Source organism: Mastigoproctus giganteus, unplaced genomic scaffold (genome assembly GCF_048544385.1).
Source record: "Mastigoproctus giganteus isolate SK-2022 unplaced genomic scaffold, ASM4854438v1 scaffold_15, whole genome shotgun sequence".
In the NCBI taxonomy this organism is placed as follows: Eukaryota; Metazoa; Arthropoda; class Arachnida; order Uropygi; family Thelyphonidae; genus Mastigoproctus; species Mastigoproctus giganteus.
The window spans coordinates 1927445-1948913 of record NW_028328292.1 but is presented as its reverse complement, the minus strand read 5'-3'; the positions used below and the strand labels follow the sequence as shown (position 1 = coordinate 1948913).

The window sequence follows — 21469 nt, the reverse complement described above, 5'->3', positions numbered from 1 at the left end:
CACGTTTCTTAGTTTAAAATATGCTTGTCGCTGCTGTACAGTCAATATTCTATTTGAATATTTGACTACAGCCGACTAAATCGCTTGTCACCCTCAAAAAACATAAATTTTACGCCAAACGCTTTCCGGTTACACTTTCTAGCGATCGCGTGGAAATCATGCGCTGTTTGTTTATAGCACAGAGTAGTAGTACTCTGGTCTATAGCAACTGTGGCTGTCTGTTTTTTCAATGTATTTGTGGTTTGAACGGGTATTAGTAGAAGCGTGATGTGTTATTAACTGTCATTGTGATTTCAGTTCATTCACCATTATTGCCCGTTTATTTTGGCCGGGCAGTTTGTAAATGGTAACCAAAATTTCATTCAATTTGCAATACATATTTGTCTTACAACTGCATCGTTATGTCGAGTTTGAGGGTTTCTTCAGTATTTAAGAATTCATTGTTTTCAAATAGAGTAGCCATTGTAACAGGAGGTGCAACTGGAATTGGGCAGGCAATTACGAAAGAATTACTTTATCTAGGTAAAGTTAATGGATCGATACTTTGTTGCGAAATTTCTCTTGATTTTGCTATGAACGGGATGAACAACTTGGGGGGGGGGGGGAGGAGACACACTTTTGTAAGACAATGCAACAGGGCATAATATTTTTAAGAGTTATAATTATGTATATAATATTATGTATGTGATAGAACACTCTTAAATGAAAAAAAAAATAATAAAATATTATGCTATCGTAATTTTTTTTTTTTTTTTTCTTTAAGAGTTGTCTATAGTGTTTTTACACCCAAATTATATAGTTATTCTGCTACGTACAGCAACTCTAGGGTTGTCAACTGACTTTCTGACCCAGGACAGGCTGTGATCTTATTCTCCTAGTAATGCTATTACATTACTCGAAAGGCGCCTCGGTAGCCAGGTGGGAAGGAGATTCAAGCCCATCACCACCAAATACAGAGGATGCTGAAAGGTCAGTAAATGACCACCGCATATCCCGGAGCAATATGCCCCTAGTTGCTAATGCTCCTAAAAACCAAATAACAACAACAGCATTACTCGAAGAATAAGTTTGCATTAATTTAAAATGAATTGGTTTAGGGGAGGAAAAAGATCCAATCTTGAAATATCTAGTTTTTGGACATTGTACTATGGGGCTGCATCTGGTGAGTATGGTCTTGGCACACCCAGGGTCCTGAGCTGGATATCATCATTCTTCTCTTTCTGGGTGACTCCTTTCTACTTCTCACACTCTCACTCTGGGTAACTCAGAAATATTTTTTGGCTGGTGCTTCATAAGTCTCAGCCTTCCTTGCACCGTATGGCTGATAATAATAACGATACTATCAAGAGCGTCAAAAGAGAGAAGAGTGTGGAGAGGCTCGTTAGGTGAAAGATCCCAAAATTCAAGCCCCTTGTCTTTAATTTGGGAGCTTTTATTAGAAAGTAATTAGAAGGGAAAGGTGCATCTCATAGTGCCATTTGCCGTGGGGCTGTTTGGCTCCCCCTACACGTACTGTGTTTCCCTCCCCCTCAAATGAAATGCAATTTATTAAAAGCATTAATAGGAAGGAACATAAACTGTGGCAAAATGTTGAGAAGGTAATCATTGGTTATCACTAGTGGTTTCAGAAATTATTACATATTTCCATTCCCATAGTGACTAGAGGTTATTCATAGTTAAAATCTGCCTTTATATTGTTACTGTAATAAAAATGTACATCATTCTGATTACGATATCACTATAAAAGCAAATTGTAACACAAAATAGCCTCCACTTACCTCTGAGGATTTTAGACGGATTTCCTATTAACACTTAGCCTATGTAATGCCTTGAAATAGTTACTTCAGAAATGTCAAACAGGGAGGAACTGACTATATAGATGCCTTTTATGCATATACAAAGATATAGTGCACATGGTGGATCTTAGCCGTGATGCACCCATAAATTTTATTTTGGTGGGGTTTTATACATTCCCCATTGGTAGCTTTTATGTCATTCATGATAGCTGTTTTTGGTGATGCCATATAAACATGCTTCCTTAATTATTTGCCACTACTTCTGCACTACTAATAATAGTACAGTTATATAAAATAAAACAGAATTCTTTGGGAGGGTGCTTTAGCCCTGCCAACATCCTCTGCTATGGGTGCATTCATGGATCTGAATGCTATGTGCTGTGAGTGCAGTTTCTGATTGCAGGACTACCCCAAGATAATTTTTCATCATGTGAAAATTATGAGAAATGGTGCCTGAGGCATGCAGTGCTTTACAGTAATATGAAGAATAGGATGTCACCAGTCCACTGCAAGGCCTCTCTGACATGGTCACTTATTTGGTGATAGCATGATTTTTGTGATGGTTAAATGAAGGCAGCAAAGGGTAGGTGTTCAGGCATGGATTGCTGGTGTTGCACTGCTATACAATGTGCTCCTCTCATGGTGAGGGTTACAAAGACTCCAATGAGACTGGTTTCATTGGTTAGCACTCATAATCTTTTATATATGATTGCAATGTCTTTGGTCCCTTACAAAATACATGGAAGTGTGACTCTTATTACATCACAAAAAAATGTGTACATTGTTTAATGTAATGAGTTACTCTTCCATGACATAATAAAATGGAAACATTTTTAATGAACTGAAAGGTTTCAACACCTCTACAGGTGTTTTAATGCAATAAGAAGTTTAAAAAAAATTTTTTTTTAAATACACAAAATAAAAGGTAAAACATGTAGACCTAAAATTACAAAAAAATTTTAAACACTACAGTGAAATCTTTTTCTGTGTAGAAATGTTTTTTGTTTTGTGTTAGTTGTTGGCGCATCGACTTCTGTGGCCATATTGCACCTCTCAAAGGTTTTGCATTATCTACTCTGATCCAAGCCCGAGGCGGGATTCGAACCCGCGACCTTTGGGTTGCCAGGCAAGCACTTTACCCACTTGGCTAGCACAGTCGGCCATGTAGAAATGTATTCTGTTAAAAATGATTTAACAATTTTAAGATATATACCTTGGATTTTTACCTTTTGCCATGCAGATCTCTCTCTCTTTATTTTTTCCTTTATAATTGCTTATTGCTGATGAAAATATTGGTACGGTTTTGAAATCAATTGAACCCAGATAAGAATTAGTGATAATTACTGCAACTAATATTACCATGGGCATACAGAGCCATTGCACTGAACATTTTATATGTTTCATGCAAACAACCTTTATATATTTTTTTGCTGTTAATATAATTTTTTTTAACTTGATTTAATTAAGTATTTTATATTAATTGAGTTTTTCATAGACATTATTAATATCAGGTGTGTTCTCTTGTTATAAAAATAAAAGATTTCCTAAATTGTTATTTGAAGAATGTGGACTTCAGTTTTTTCTGCATTTCTTGTTACTTTTAAATGTAAAAAATTATCTGTCTAAAAGAAATTCTAATTAATAGGCGATGTTGTATGATGATTCATTTTAAAATTTATCCTTTTTCAATACTTAAGGATGCAGAGTAGTCATAGCATCTCGAAATGAAGAAAATTTAAAAGCAGCTGTAGATGATATAGGAAAATACTTGGAACCTTCTGTACCACCACAACTGATAAACATTCCATGTAATATACGAAAAGAAGATCAGGTAATTCAGTTGCTGATTAAAGTGTAAAATTACTAAGAAGTTAATGAAAATTTATTTTTTAATTGCATCTTATTTATCCACAAAATGAGTAGGTTTCATACTTTTGTCACTCAAGACACACTAGATATTAACAGTCATTGCTGGTTGATGCATGTATGTGTGAAGGTTTTTTAATACACATGGATGAAAGACCACCTGGTTTTTTTCAAGAATAAAAACCAGATATTTTTGTCAACCAACCTTTGCTAGAGGCTGACTAATTAAGACATAGTGAGAAGAAAGTCCAAAAATATCTTTGCCCTCTGCAGTCTAGCTTGACTTCGTACCAAGGTTTTGAATTTGGTGCATTAAAGTCAGAGGTTAAGGGCATCAAATCAGTTAAAAGGCTGTACTTGTGTCACACTATATTCCAATCAGTTGTAAACACCTGAAGGATCTTTACAATTGATTTGAATGGAGCTTTTCCTAATCTTGTGGCACACCAGTTGAGAATTGCTGTTCTAAATGTTTTACTTACTGTTCTAACTCATCATTAATTGTAATGGTTGATTCGTTATTTGCGGAAATTTGCCTTTAGCCAGCGGGTGGTTGGTTGGTGGAACAGACTTCCATCCCTTGTGGTGGAGGTTGATAGCCTAAATAAGTTTAAGGCTCAGCTGGACAGGTATTTTGAACGAACAGAGGGGTGAAGTGGAAGTGGGTTTTTTTTTTTTTTTTTTTGGCTGATGCTGCATAAGCTTGCTTTCTTGCATCAAATGCCTCTACTAATGCTAATGCTAATGTGTTAGCTATCATCCTGGTTCATCCTAGTTTATATCAAAAACAGAAAAACTTAAATATTTAAACTTCTATTAGAATTACTCGTACATCAGTGTGAATTTTAGTATTCCTCAGTATGATATTCACTTTTGATTTCCATCATTAATTATTATTTGATTTGAAAGTTTAGCTGAAAAAAAAAAATAATGTACATCAGAAAGTACTGTTGTTATGAAAACTTACATGGAGTTTGGTTCCCTTCTTTTTTAGCCATTTGCAGCCTATTTTTGTTTATTATGGTTCAATAGGAATTATAATTTTTTTTTTAATTACAAAACTGTTGTTTCTAATGATGTTTTCTGGTCTTATTTTATAATGTACTGTTAGAATTAAAATTGTAAAGCTTCCCATGTCATACTATTTCTTGCCTTTCATGCCCAAAAAAAACTGATTAATGTATAAAATGTACAAGGGCCCGCTGATGGATTTGAATTTTGCATGCTTACTACAGGGTTAAAATTAAGTTACTTTTGATACTATAATTAATAAAGTATTCAAGTTGATCATTGTGTTTTAATCTCCTTAATAGTTGTTTTAAATGTATTTTAATCGACTTAATAGTGTTGCCCCCACTACCATCCAGAAGTGGTGGTGCCTCCATTTGTTGCAAGGACAGTGGCAGGGCACCAAAGAGGTGCCCGTTTTTTATTTTTAATTTATAGATAACATTTCAGTTTTTTTTTTTTATTCTGCTTGAAAATATCAATATTTCATCCTTTCTTAATGGATTTCAATATTTATTGAATGTAACTTAAGTTTTAAAGAATATTAACATTTTTAACATACACAGTATGTTTTACATATTTTATTTTCAAAAAAAACCAAAAAAAAAAAAAAATTTTAATTTTGCTAAATATTACAAAAAAAGTGTTAGACAAAATAGAAACATCAGTCTCATACTCTCTTCCATTTTCTAGTTAAAAAGGCTGTTAGGTGAATGAAATTCAAATTACACATGTGCATATATTTCTGCTTATTACATATATAAATATTATTTAAAAAATTTAAAAAAACAGGTATATTTAATACTATTAGGTATTCTCATTTTCAGGCTGTTATTTCAAAATTTATTTCTAATTTGGTGTTCTTCAGAGTGTGCAAAATTTGAAACTATGTTGCTTCCCACAGACTAGTCACCATTTTGAGAGAATACTGGGTTTTGTATTTATGTCTTTATGATGTGAAAACAATACAAAATCTTTCAAAAATGACAAGAGTAAAATGGTAGATGTTTATTGACCCAGTTGAAGAGGAAAAACAAGTAACCTGAAACTTTACAGAAACACAGCATCAGCACTTGTCTGTACCATGCCATTCTTTAAATGAAATCTAAGCAGTTGCAAAAATTGTGATGGAGTACCTCACAGGTTCTCGCATTTATTTCTGTATGAAAACCATTTGTAAATTCAGTACAGCCACTCTCCGGCTTACGTAATACTCGACTTACGGAAATTCAACTTCACGTAAGTTTTTGTCAGTCAGTGCAAATAAAAAAATTGTGGAAACGTATTTTGCATCCCATAGGAATAAATGGGGGTATTGTGAAAATATTGTAATGTGAACTCAATAAGACATTGGTTTTTTTTTTTTTTTTTTTTTTTTGGTAATTCGTTTTAAGACTTTGGAAGTTGAAATTTTTGCGATATAACTAAGCTATTTATCTCTCTAAAAGGTAATTTTTATAATGGAAATTTCACTACACTTTCTTTATCATCATATGTTCCGTTATAAAAATCAATTTTGAACGCCTTTGTGATATTTTTCTAAAGCACATTTCTGGAGGTCACTACCATAAAACAATAAACACAATTTGCACTTTCCAGTTTATTGGGCTTTTTGTTAGCTCAATCTATTATAAATGGGTAGTATCTTATTGCATTTGCGATAATACCGATAACTGGAATTCTGTGGATTACAGTATTATGATGAAATTACAGTATTATGATGAAATGAATTCCCCTTCACTGAAAACTTCAATCATATAAAAAAACGTAAATAAATTTTCAGAATCTTCTCTTCATTCCAATTTACTTATTACAATGGTGAAGGGAAAGGGACCAATGGAAAGTGCAAGTGCTGGCAGTGCTAGGAAACTAAACAAAATTGATTTAGAATGATGATTAATTAAGAAGTGTGAAGCAGGAAAAAGTTTGTCATCTATTGCATGGATTAGGTCTTGCTGCTTCAACAGTGAATACTATTTTAAGGGACAGTGTGCATATAAAAGAACATGTTAAAGGATCAATGCATATAAGATCTACTGTGATCACAAAACAGCATTCAGGTGCTGTATTGAAGATGGAAAAGCTATTAATAATATGGATGGAAAATCAGATTCCGAAGTGCCCCTGAGACTAATGGCCATTCAAGCAAAAGCCAGAAGTATTAATGAAGATATTAAGGATAAGTACAGTGAACCCCAAGCCAAGTGCGTGGCAAGCAATGGGTGGTTTAATAGGTTTCCAAATAGGCATCGCCCTGGTTTCCAAAACATTAAAGTATGCAGCGAAGTCGCCAGTGCCGATTCTGCAGCTGTAGAGAAATTTTGTGATGTGTTGGAAAAAATCCCTTCTAAATCTCTACAGCCCTAAACTTCTGCAGTGATGTGCTTATCAGCTGGAGAGTTAATTCTGGCAACGATGCTTGAAAGGTAAAATTTGCTGACGTTATGCCTGTCTCCTCTCTCTTTCTGCAGTTTTATAATTTTGAAATTTTTGTACACTTTTGTATTTTTCCTGCACATGAGATAAAAAAAAAATTGAATAAATAATTCTATTTACATGTTTGTCGGACATTTCTTTTTTACTTCAATCAAATTTGCGAGTGCTGCATAAGCATTAGAGAAATTCCGACTTATGGAATTTCCATATGTAAAGTTCCACAGAACTTAACCCTTACGTAAGTCAGGGAGCGGCTGTATATGAATCTTTTAATCTCCTTAAAATCACATCGGAAACTACTGCAATAAAAAACTGACTCTACTTAGGAAGATAGAACAAAAGTTTTGAGTTTTAATCATTCATTAACTAGCCAGGTGGGCAGGAGCAGCAGTGCGTAGCACACGTTTCTTGATTAGACCGGTATTTGAGCCCGTGCCCACCAATTATGGAGGATGCGGAAAGGTCAGGGAATGACCACTGCATATCCCCGGAGCAATATGGCCTTAGTTGCTAATGCTCTTAAAAACCAAATAACAATAATATTGATTAATGGTTAACATGGGAACTTTATTTTTGAAGGACATCTTGTGAGGTGTCTGGTTAACCACAGAAAAGGGAATGGCATAAATTTTTGCAAAGATGTCTAGGACTGTCAACAAAGTTTTCTGTAGCAAACTCTTGATTGGTTGATTTTCTCTGACAATGAAGCTACATGCATAATGATCATCTCCCATTAGTTCTACTAATTTTAACTGTCAACTGCTATAAACCTCACATACACATTGACAATAGTGCAAATTGACTATTAAATAAAACTAATGACTAAATTAAGAAAATCTGCACAGTAGTGCAGTTTTGTTTTTTTTAATAGTTAACAGTTTGATTTAACTTAACACTGCATTAGCATTAGTAGAGGCACATGATGCAAGAAAGCAGGCTTATACAGCATCAGCCAAAAAAAAAAAAAAAAAACCCCTTCCCATTTCACTGATCCATTCATTCTAGATGTTTGTCTAGTTCTGCCTTGAATTTATTTAATCTATCAACTTCCACAACAGATGGAAGTTTGTTCCAGCAAGCAACTACTCGCTGGCTAAAGGCAAACTTCCACACTTCTATTCTACAACTGTTTTTCCTCAGTTCGAACCTATGCCCCCTCAGATTTGTAATCTGAGTAAGAGGAAGAATCCCATTAGCATTGAGCCTGCTCAATCCATTTAAGGCCTTATATACCTCAATTAGATTGCCTCTCAGGGGCCTAGTCTCCAGAAGCTGCAATTTGCAGAATTTAAGCGTTTCTTCACAAGAGTATCCCTTTGTTCCCTTCACCAGTCTTGTTGCTGACCGGGCTAGCCTGGTGGGTAAAGTGCCTGCCTGGCAACCCAAAGGTCGCGGGTTTGAATCCCGCCTCGGGCTTGGATCAAAGTACTGCAAAAACCTTGGGAGGTGCATTATGGCCACAGAAGCCGATGCGCCAACAACTACCAAAAAAAAAAAAACCAGTCTTGTTGCCTTTCTCTGTACTCATTCTAGTAACTCTACATCCTTCCTAAAATGAGACTTCTAGACTTGTACGCAGTACTCAAGGTGTGGTCTGACCATTACCTTATACAAGGGGATAATCACCTCCTTATCCCTGCTTGCAAAATTCCTGTATATCATTGAAAAGACCCCATGACCTACTCTGGCAGCCTGTCTGCACTGCTCAGAAAACTTCATATCTGACTGCACAATTACCCACGGGTCTCTTTCATTCTCCTCTACCCTGAGTGTAACACCATATAGTTGGTACGTTCCTCTGGGGTTACTTCTACCCATATGCAGTACTTTGCATTTGTCAATGTTAAACTTCAGTTGCCACTTCTCAGCTCATCTGCCCAAATTTTCTGTCCTGTTGCAGTAGCACACTGTCATTAACAACCCTGCCAACCTTAGCATCATCTGCAAACTTCGACATTAAGTTTGATATACCTTCATCAATATCATTGATAAATATACAAAACAACGATGGGCCCAACACCGAACCCTGAGGGACACCACTGATAGCATTAGTCCATGTTGAGCAGTATCCATTGATTGCCACTCTGTCTTCTCCCACTCAATCATCCTTTTATCCATTGTAGCAACTTGCCCTTAATGCCATACTGCTCCAATTTGTATGGTAGTTGTCCATGTGCAAAAGCAACAAAAGCTTTCCTAAAATCCAAGTATATGATATCAAAATTATTTTTTGTATCCAGTTCCTTTGTATCCAATCAAATTGGTCAGACAAAACTTCGCCTTGACAAACCCATGCTGTCTGAATTATTACTGCTGTCTTGTCTAGACGATCCCACAATGCTTCTTTAACCTGCGACTCCGTTATTTTTCCTGGAACAGAAGTCAAACTAACAGGTCTATAATTACTCGTGTCACCCTTTGATCTCCCTTTGTGAATTGGAGATACATTTGCACATTTCCAGTCTGTGGGGACTTCCCCCAAGCCCAAGGATGCTCTCATAATTATGGCTAAGGGTTTGCTTACTTCCTTTGCTACCTCCTTTAAAATAACTGGATAGATCCCATCTACCCCAGGTGCCTGAGGTAGATGGGATCCAGTTATTTTAAAATTATTACAAAATCATTTTAACTCCCTGTTAGGATTTGATAAATATCTGGTCCTCTCCTCTTTGAATAACTCCTCATGTGTGAATGTAGATGCAAAATACTCATTTAGTTCGGCAGCTGTCTGAGAATGATTTTAGAGTTCTTCTCTTCCTTTTAGAGTTTATATAAGTAAAGAAGTCTTTGCTGTTTTTCTTTGCATCCTTTGCCAAAGATTTTTCATAATCTGCCTTCGCTTGCCTAACCTCCTTTGTGACTTGATTACAGACTAGCTTGTATCTGCCATAGGCTTATGTGTCGCATGACAATTTATGTGCATTCCATGCATTTTTCTTCTCTGGCACAAGTCTCATTAGTTCATCTAATATCCATCTGGGCCTAAACCTAGAGCAGTATATCTTAGTTGGAACAAAAAACCAATAGCTTCCAAAATTACTTCCTTTAATGCTTCCCATTTAGATTTTGTTGTTGGTAACATCATTAGTTGGTCCTACTGTATAGAACCTAAAAAATCTCTGCGACCACTGTAGTCACCTTTATAAAGGCAAAAACCCTTCCCTTTACCCCTGATGGTAGTTGCATCTTTAAGTAAATCCCACATCAATACATTGTGATCATTGTCACTTAGTGGTTCCTTTATCAATAAATTCTTAAGCATGAATAATCACTGCTGATAATCAGATCAAGAGTGTTGCTCCCTCTTGTTGCCTCTCTAACATGCTGCTGTAGAAAACAATCATCCAATAAATCCACAAAACCTTGCTAGTGACCAACCCACAAGTTCCAGTCTATATCTGGGAAGTCACAATCCACCATTATGAGACACTATTTCTCTGTATAATTGGTCATTGTACTCATCAGAGTCATTAGGCCTATAACAAACTCCTACCCTCATTTTTGCTTTCCCAGTGCTTATGTCACACCAAACTGACTCAACATTGCACTGTCCACCTATGTCAACTGGATGCACTTATTTAGATTTTATGTGTTTCTTAACTAACAGCATAATCCCTCCCTTTGTATCCTGTCTATCCTGTCTGTGCACATTGTACTCCCCAAATTCCAATCTGCATCCCTTATATCTGAGTGGCACCACGTCTGTGATATCCCAACAATATTGGTCTTGGCGCATTATAGCCTTGGATGCTAATGCGCCAATAAAATCCAAACCAACAACAACATCCCAACAATATCTGCCTTAAATGTCTTAACCAGCACTTCAAAATCATCACATTTATTTACTATACTCCTAGCATTGCTGTACATGCAAGTATACATGTACCTGATCTTACACTGTGTTACTCTAATAGAGTCCATGTATTTACTTGTTTAATGACCCTCAGGTCCTGAAATCCCCAGAAACTGGCTTTCTGGGCTGCTGCTCATTTCAGTAGAAGCAGTGTAAGAATCATTTCCACCTCTGCCTACTGTTAATCTATTAGTCTGTGAATCCAACCCACCTAACACTGCCTCGGTAGCATCAGCAAATATTCTTTCTCCCCTTCTATTTAAGTGTATCCCATCCCTGTAGAAGCAATCCCTCCTGTTAACAAGTACAGTCCACGCTGAGAAAAATTCTAGCCCATGAGCCCCACACAATCTTTCCAACTCCCTACTATCGTGTCTGGGCAGGATTGCAGACACTTTCAAATTTAACCCTAACTTGTGACCTTTTTTTTTTTTTTTTTTTTTTTTTTTTTCCAGCATTGACCTGTACTTGCTTAGTAAATCAGGCGCTTCCGTAGCCAGGTGGGAAGGAGCAGCAGTGCATAGCACACGCTTCTTGATTAGACTGGGGTTCAAGCCCGTCACCACCAAATACGGAGGATGCGGAAAGGTCAGGGAATGGCCACCGCATATCCCGGAGCAATATGGCCTTAGTTGCTAATGCTCCTAAAAACCAAATAACAAACAAACAACAAACAGCTTAGTAAATCCGCAGATCTCCTACATTTAATGTCATTAGTGCCAGCTAGGGCTGACAATACTGAAATCGTGGCCATTCAATTTTCCGGTATTCAAATACCGGTATTGATACAAAAATACCAGTTTTTGGTGCTAATTTTAAAAAAATAACTGTTTATAATTTAATCACATAAAAGCTATAAAATCACCATTATGTGATTATGATGTCCTTATCTCTACTAGCAAATGTTTGATAAATCGTCGATAGGACACCATGCAGCATTGCAACCTGTCCACAATTCTTGGACAACTTCATGTCTGACCGAATCATAACTTCCAAGTCCCATTTCTCCACTACTGACTTTAGTTCAACTCCACCAAGTGTATAAGTTATTTTGTTTGCTGTTCCATAGGTGCAAGACCTTGCACTTTGCTGAATTAAAGCATAGCTGCCACTTTTCTGACCATCCCGGAAGTCTATCTAGGTCACTCTGAAGAAGCTCTGCTTGTGCGGCGATCATTAACTACCCTACTGATCTTTACATCATATACAAGTTTAGATATCACGCCCTCTATCCCTTCATAGATGCTATTTAATATAATCAAAAACAATAGTGGTCCCAATACTGATCTTTGGGGAACCCTACTTATTCACATTAACCCAACTGAGGGCTAACCATTTATCACAACCCTCTGCCTGGTGCCCTCAAGCCATTGTGCTATCCATCTAAGGATTTTCCCTATGATTCCAGTCTGCTCCTACTTATAAAGTAACCACTCATGTGGGACTGAGTCAAATGCTTTGCTAAAATCTAAATAAACGATGTCAAAATTATTCCCTAAAGCCAGCTCATGAGTGACCTGTCAAAATGGCTAACCAGATTTGTTAAACATGATTTTTTTCTTTATAAAACCATGCTGTGTATCCTACAGAATTCCATTTCCATCTAAATGTTCCTGAATTCCACCCTTGATCATTGCCTCCATGATTTTCCCTACTACTGAAGTTAGACTGGCTGGTCAGTAATTTTCCGTTATACTCCTAGAACCACATTTATTTTTCAATTTACACCAATCCAACGGAATCCCTCCTGAGTCCAGTAATGCTCTCATAACTGGTTCAATGCACTCACTTGCTGCCTCCTTTAAGATTATAGGGTATATGCCATCAACCACAGAAGCCTTACTTGCCTGTAGGCGTGAAAGTTTTCTCATTAAATAATCATTTGAAATTTCAACATCATTAATTATATTTTTTTTTCAACTTCACTTCCATAATATCTCATTGACACAAAGGGTTTTTTTTTTTTTCTGTATATATGGATGCAAAGTAACTGAGTTCATTTGCAACATCAGTTGTGGTATCTAATACTATCTCATGCAATTACATATGAGTCCGAACTGATTTGTTCTTCTCTTTTTTGCATTCATATATGTGAAGAATTCCTTAACTGCACTTTTTTACTCTCTTCTTTATTCCTTATCCCCACTCTTTGCTCTCTCCCGGACTCAGTAAAGATACTATAGTGAAAATTATACTTTGCTTAATAAAACGTCTTTCTCCTTCAGAAAATGATGAGCATAATTCAACCATGGAAGACCAACATGGAACAGAACATCAGTGTTTTGCAAATTCTTTCCAAAATAAGAAATTGCCCGACTTCAATGAGATTTTAAAAGATGAACTAGATGAACTACATAGGCAATTTATTTTGGAACCTGCTGCTCTGCATCTGTAATGCAGTTCTCTTTCAGAGTTATTACCCACCATTGTGGAATAGGTATTCTGTGAGACCACTACCAAAAACTTAGCACCCAAAACACCTGAGCCATTTCAGATCTATTTATATTGTATCCACCCTGCTTAAACTATTAAAGGGGGTATTACTTCCAATTCTGACAAATAAAGTTCTCCAACACAAGCCTGTACAGATTCCCAATTCTTTTTACAACTGCTCAACAGTTACAAACTTTCTGGCAGTCACCATTCCATTCTTACAGCTTTAATGCCAAAGCAGAAATAAATGGCATATGTAGTAATGGCAGCCACATGCAAAAAAATGCAAAGCAGAAATGGTACTCACATGTTGACTGAAAAGCTGCCGTTGACAGTATCAGCATTTCTTTAAGAAAAGTGATGTACTGCCTTTGATGGTATCATCACTTTTCTTAAACATTTCTACATTAATTGAGATGTGCTAAGGTTCCTTACTTCACTGCTGTCTTTCAGAATCATTCAGCTCAGTGCAGCCAAAAAAAAAAAAAAAAAAAAAAAACTTCCCACATCACCTGTCATTCCTCTCAAACAATCTATTTCTTCCTTTAATTTATTCAATCTGCCCACTTCCACAAAAAACAGATGAAAATCTGTTCCTACAATTATTCACCCTCTGGCTGAAGTCAAACTTCTGTAATCTTTCCTGCAACCATCCTCCCTCAGTTTGAATTTGTCTCCTCATGTGTAGCAAGAGGAAGAATGTCATCAGCATTGAACTTGCTCAATCCATTCAAATCCTTAAACACCTCAATAAGATCACTTGGTTGGCAGGTGCTGCCTATTCTCTACATGCTGCAGTTTGCAGATGTGAAGCCTTTCTTGGTAAGACCTGTCTTTCATTCCCTTTACCAATCTTGTTGCCCTTCTCTGTATTTGCCAGCAGATCACATCCTTCGTAAAATGAGGCTTCCAGATCAGTATGCAGTACTCAAGATTCAGCCTAACCATTGCCTTGTATGATGGGATAATCACCTCCTTAACCCTGCTAGCAATGTATGCTACCATTGCCTTGTATGATAGGTTAATCACCTCCTTAACCCTACTAGCAAAGTTCCTGTATATATATCATTTACAAAATCCCATGAACTGCCCTGGCAGCCTGCCTGCATTGCTCAGAGAACTTAATATCTTACGGCACAATTACCCCCAGGTCTTTTTCATTTTCCATTACCTTGCGTGTAGGTGTGATCTGGTATTACTATCCATATGCAGTACCTTGCATTTGTCAAAATTTGAAATCAACTGCCATTTCTCAGTCCAGCTGCCTAATTTTTCTTTACTTTGGCATGTGTACTTACAGTGTATATAATGGCTAATACTTTTCAGTTATCCACAAAATGGTTAAGAATTTTTAATTGAATAGAATAGAATTGAATCTTTAATTGCAGCATGACATGCATACAATTAGTACATATCATGGCATGGTGGTGCCAGGGGTTTACAATACATGATCTCAGACAAAATATAAAAGTAAATGAATATTTCATCTTAAATTATCTAGAAAACTTCCATCTGACCAATTATAGGAGTTCACTGAAGAAGTGGTACAGGAAGTACCATGAAACATATGAGAATAATCTGTAATTCTTTAAGAAATTAAAAGCAGATTACACTCCACACAGGTTTAAGCGCTCATTATTTCACCAATTTCCAGAAATTTGTATTCTTTTGCCAAATAAACTTAAGCTCATATTTGTCCATTCTTTTAATTAAGTTCTTCTTAGTCCTTTCCATTGATTTTAATTTTGTACTGAATATAAAGTAGTTCTGGCATTTAAAAAGGGCATAAATAGTATAAAGGGAACTTTGAGAAGAAAAATACAATGAAAATACATGATACAGACATGGAATAGTGAAAAGTAACAGAATGATTTCAGTGTCAAACAAACTTATATTGCTTACTAGCAAGAAAGGTGATTCAATATGTTGCATTTTTTGAGAAATTATGCTTTTCCATTTGGTGCAGCGCAAGTGTAGTGTATAGGAATAATGATTCCAGTGCTCTCTACCATACATTATTAGAGTTTTACTCACAAAACCTTTATTTGTAAAAAAAAAAAAAAAAAAAAAAAAATTACCCTTTTTGCAATCTATTATGCTTTAAATCTTAAAAACAAAGATTTTTGAGTTGTCATTCCTCTTGCAGGTGAATGATATTGTTTACTTAACCTAGAACTTATTTCTTTATTTCTGTGGAAGGCATTTAAAAAAATTTTATAAACATATTTTTAGTTGAATATATATTTTTTAATATGCAAAATTATTTCTGTCTGAATGATTGTATGTTCATCTTTTGAAATTTTATTCTTATCTAAAGGTTAATAATCTTATTGCTGAAACACTAAAAACTTATGGTAAGGTGGACTATTTGGTCAACAATGGTGGTGGTCAGTTCTTATCTCCTGCTGCAGATATAACATCCAAAGGATGGGATGCTGTTATAGAGACAAATTTAAAAGGAACTTTTCTTATGTGTAAAGAAGGTAAAACTTGTTACCACAACTTGCATTACATTATATATATTGAGTCTTAGGTTAAGGGTAAAATAAACAACAAAAAAAAAATTTGAATAGCAAGTAGACAAGAGGAAAAAATCAATGAATAGAGTTCCAACTAGAAATTTATTATTCGTATTGTTAGTGGAAAGTGATGCAAAGAGGCAAGCTATAATACAGCATCAACCAAAAAAAAAGAAGAAAAAGTTACTCATGTCATTTCTTCATCCCTCTAATGCTTTGTCTAATTCTTAAATTTATTCAAACCTGCCCACTTCCACGACAGATTGACTGATTGTTGGAACAAATGTCTATCTCTGATTGAAAGCCAATTTTCACCCATCTATATTTACGTGGGTTATCCGAAAAAGACTAAGGATGTCCTCAACATTTAGTTTACTCAATCCAGTTTAAGCCCTAAACACTTCAGTCAAGTATTCTTGCAGGTTCTTAGTTTCTAAGCACTGTAATTGGTAGAATTGAAGTCTTTTATGGTAACAGTATTCTTTTGTGACTTTTGACTAATCTTTTTGCTCTTCTCTGTACCCTTCCAACAGGTTGACATATTTCCTAAAATGAGACTTCCAGACTATTATTTAGCCATATGGTGCAAGGAAGCCTGAGGCTTATGCTGCACCAGCCAAAAAAAAATTTTCTAAATTACAGAGAGAGAGAGAAGGGGGGGGGGAATCACTTGTATGCAGTACTTACAATACAGTCTAACCATTGTCTTAAACAGCAGGCAACCACTTCCTTGTTTTTGCTGACAGAATCCTATGAGCTGTTCTAGCTGCCCGTCTGTTGCTCAGAGAACTTCATGTTAAACTGTACAATTACCTCTAGATCTCTTTCTCTCTCCACCTCCTTGAGGAAAGAAATGTAATTAATTTTAAGAAAAAAAATAGATTGTGCCTGAGATGTAACACACTGTAAATTACCTACCTTGTAATGGAAATATGCTATCAGATGTTTAAACATTACTTAATGTTCGGTCGATATCGCATTTTCATTGTATGTTTTGTTGGGCCGCCGATTATCCTAGGATGAGAAAGTCAGATAAAAGCCAAATTTTCAACCTATGTTCTTCTGTTGGTCCTTCAGCAAATTCAGGTCCAGTTACGATTTCACAATCCTTGTTCTTCTCCACCTAACAAAAATTGGCATAAATGAATGTGTGTTCACATTAATCGACAGAAGAAAAATACAGATTGCTACAAAATTTTAAACATATATTATGTTGGCCCTGGGATGGTTTTAAGTTTGATTCCAATTTCATACGGTTCTCTACAGAACTATTACTATAAATTTGGAACAGGTGCTCTGCTCTATTTCAAAATTTCACTGCTTACTTAGAATATATGATGGGAATCTTTGTAACAAATTTTCATATCGATGAGTTGACTTATTTTTTATAAATTATGAATTATTTCTATTTATTAATAATAAGATAAGATTTACTAATAATAAGGTAAATAAGATTTCCTGGTTAGATTTCGATCAGTTCGTTCGACAGACGTGCCTATTACAGGCACATCTATCTATACTTCTTTAATGTCTTAGTGACATTAAAGAATTTAATGTCTAGATAAGAGGGGATTAAAGATAAGTATAGATAAGAAGGGATTAAAGCAGGATTAGTGAACTAGCGCAGGATTTCAAAGGTTATTTAGTACAGGTATCCCTCGTATAACACCATAGTTAGGTTCTTATAAAATCTTGTGTAGTGCAAAACTGTGTTATACGGGACTAAGAACCAGTACAAAAAGTTGGTTACGTTCCAAGAGCTAACAAAAATACACCATTTCGTGTATCTTCTGCTCTCTTTAAAAAATCATTAATTTGGGTTTGTTTGCTTTTGCTTGATAGATCTTTGTAATTTCATTGTATGGAACTAAGCATTTTTGAACTTTGGGCTCTTTTCAGTCGAAGAATCTGTATTCAAAAAATAAGATTCTAATTGCTCGGCTAACTTTATGCCTGTCCGTATACTTTTTAGTATAAAATTGGAAAGTTCATAATTTTCATCTGCTTTGTCATCCCCTGAATTGATTTGATTTGCCTCCGATGCCATTTCCACCAAATCCACTTCACCAGCTTTTACTACCAGTAATTCTTGAACATCTTCAGTAGTCATATTTTTATTTATTTATTTATTTTATTTTTTTTTTTAAGGAGCATCAGCTCTGTGTGTTCGGAGGTCGATTTTCTATTTTTCTGGACAAAAAACCCAAGTTTCCAGGAGAAAAAACCATGCTACCCTCACCTGAGACCGACTAACTCAGCCATGTTGTAAAAAATACCCATAAAAATTCCTCTCGTCATCGACGGGATTCGAACTTTGGTCTTTTCCACCTGAGTGGGGGTGATGGTGATTCTACCAACTGCTACCCACGAGGGCTTCAGTAGTCATATCATCAAAACCTTCCCCTCCAACTGAATTAGCAAGTTCTATTACCGCATGGATTCCATTTTCTGTTGGTTCGACCATATTTCCTGAATGAACTGACTCTAGCCATACATTTTTCCAACACTCATTTAATGTTGACAGTTTTACTCCTTTGAGCGATAAACTATGATTCCGATACAGTCCACAATTGAAAAATGTTTCCATGCCTTCATCACTTCAGTTTTCCAACAATTCAATTTGGAATCAATATTTTCAAAAATCCATTGTAAAGATTTTCTGATGTAATGAGTTTCAAAGGTAGATATAATGCCTTATCTAATTAAAGTTGTACTACGTGGTAGGAACATTACTTCAACGTGTGGATGAATTAAATCTTTTGGATGGCCTAGTGCGTTATCCAATAGTAATAACATTTTGAAATCTAGATTTTTCCACAAAAGTCAATAACACAGAACCTAACATGAGGATTTCCCAATAATTTGTTTTTTGCATAATGATGAGCGAGCCAAAAGCGGGGAATCACAAAAAAGAATGGAAATGTTGAAAACTTACCCAAACAAAAGCTCAAAAATACCGTATTATGTGAGGTTGCCAAAATTCTTTTTTTTTTTTTTTTTTGTTAGTTGTTGGTGCATCAGCTTCTGTGGCCATAATGCACCTCCCCAAGTTTTTGCATTTTCTACTTTGATCCAAGCCCAAGGTGGAATTCGAATCCGTGACCTTTGGGTTGCCAGGCAGGCACTTTACCCACCCAGCTAGCCCGGTTGGCCACCAAAATTCTCTAACCGTGTTAGAATGAAGCTGTGTTATACAAGTACCTTGTTGTGCAAGGATTTCCGCACTTTATCAATCGTAAGCAAAACCATGCTATACGGGTAGTACCATGAAGTACTGTGTTATATGGGGGTTGCCTGTATATTGTAAAGTTTTTTTTTTTTTTTTTTTTCCTGTAATAGTTTGATTTTTTTTTTTTTTTTTTTTATATTACAAATATAATTTTTTGAAAGTTTCTTTTATTAATAATTAGTAAATTTTATAATGGTTATTACAAGATCCACCTTGAACACTTCGTCAGAGGATACCATGACTCATACAGAAATAGCCGATGACCATTTCCGGGTGAGTCATGATTTTATACTTTTCGGAACCTGTGACATGTATTCCAAGGTCGACCTAGTGGATAATCCTAGCTCACATGGAGATTCTTTTCTTTGTCACCATTGTAAGGAGTGCACCAATCTTAAGTTACAATTTGGTGCATTGCTAGAACAATTTGAGTCACTGAATAAACAGGTGCTTGCCCTCAAGAATAATGCAACTGGAAGCACCTCAAGACTCTAGCAACCTACCAAGTGATACACTCCCAATTTGGGGACCCAGAACAGAATAACCAAGAGCAAATTACTCTGGTTAAAAAAGACTTAGTTTTATTAGGAGACTCTATTGTGAGGGAAATGGGAAATATTTTTTGTAATAAGGATAGGTGGACTAGAATCAGGTATGTCTGCCGGGAAAAACTATTAATAATGTCACCAACAGACTGTCAGATTTTAAGGGGGGAAAAGAGAATATTATTATCCATGTGGGGACTAATGACATTAAGCATACACATTCTAACGATTTGTTAGACAAATACAGGAACATGTTGAAGAAATGTCGCAAGTTAAGTCACAATGTCCATGTGTCTGCAATTCTGCCCAGGCATGATATAGGAGGGATTATATACTGAAAGCCTTGTGGATTAACTCAAGACTTGAAGGACTCTGCAAAGCTTTTGGGGGGAAATTTCTATCAGCTTGGCCACATTTGTAAGTAGAAGGAATCTGTTTTGTAGAGACGGGATACATTTAAACAAAGGTGGTGCAAGAGTTTTTGCCAGCATTATTGAGGATACCTTAAAGGTTCAGGGAACTGCTAGTTTGGGGAGGACAAAGGTAATATAGATATGCATTTATCTGATAGTATTGGTCAAATTAATGCTTGCACATAACTCAACAGTATTTGTTTGTTACTGCAACAGAACATAGTAACAAGATGTTCTGAGGGCAGAAACATTTCAAATGAGCGGGCAGCAAATGCTAGGGAAGCGAGCTTTAAGAGTTGTGTCAGGGTAGTTAACTATACAAGAACATTAAGTCTTAATTGTTTATATAGTAATGTCAGAAGTGTCGTCAATAAAATGAGTGAATTTGAAATGCTGGTTAGGACAAGTAACGCTAATATAATAGGACTTACAGAAACGTGGTGCCACCCGGAGATAGGGGATGATGAGTTTCATTACGGTATGTATAATGTATTTAGGAAGGAGAGGAAAGATAGAAGGGGTGGTGGGGTCATGCTTCTTATCAAAAGCTACTTGAGTGCGATGGAAGCTTTCCTGGATTCAGACGTTTCGCATGCTAGTATATAATCTGTATGGTGTGAGATAGTTGGAAGCAAAGGTATTACGAGAGTGGGAGTAATCTACAGGCCAGGTGATTGTGAAGATTATAATGAGAGCCTCTACCTGCAAATGGAATGGGCAAGTAAGCATGAATGTCTTATAATGGGTAATTTTAATTTGCCTCTAATTGATTGGATCAAATGGGAGGGAAACTCCACATGGGGGACAAAATTTTTAGATCAACTAGATGATTGCTATTTGTAACAACATGTCAGGGAAAGTACCAGGGAAATGAATACTCTAGACCTCATCATCACCCATGAACCAATGACACAATAGGGCTGACAGTACAGGAACCAGTAGCAGCAAGTGATCATGGAGTTCTACGGTCCACGATGAAGAGAGATAAGTAGCAGTAGTTAAGGCAAAGGAATGGGTTATAATTTCAGGAAAGGAAATTATGATGCCTTAAGGTGCTACATGGCCTCTATTAACTGAGTAGATATCTCACAGAGAGCGAATACAATTGAATTGTGGTATAAGTTTAAAACATTAATCACAGAAGCCTTGAATTCTTACATACCATAAAAAAATTACTCAACAAGGAGGATTCCAAGTTGGATGAATAATGAAGTTGCCAGATTACCTGAGCAGAAAAAGATGGCATGGAAAAGTTACAGAGCAATAAAAAGTACTGAAGCCTGTAATAGTGTCACAGAAAAGGTTAGGCTGGCAAAGGTAGATTATGAGAAATTGCTGGCAAACAGAGCAAACTGTGGGGATAAGGAATTC

General features: G+C 36.0%; 1 protein-coding gene across 1 annotated transcript in view; it reads left to right on the top strand.

The window, feature by feature from the left end:
* Window positions 1-215: 215 nt before the first annotated feature.
* LOC150074907 (peroxisomal trans-2-enoyl-CoA reductase-like) overlaps window positions 216-21469 on the top strand; it is a 136426-nt gene continuing 115172 nt past the window's right edge. Inside the window, exons 1-3 of the mRNA XM_090389335.1 lie at window positions 216-522; window positions 3494-3627; window positions 15710-15875. Coding sequence (XP_090245461.1) covers window positions 402-522; window positions 3494-3627; window positions 15710-15875 — 421 coding nt within the window. The 5' untranslated portion in view covers window positions 216-401. The remainder of the gene's footprint in view (window positions 523-3493; window positions 3628-15709; window positions 15876-21469) is intronic.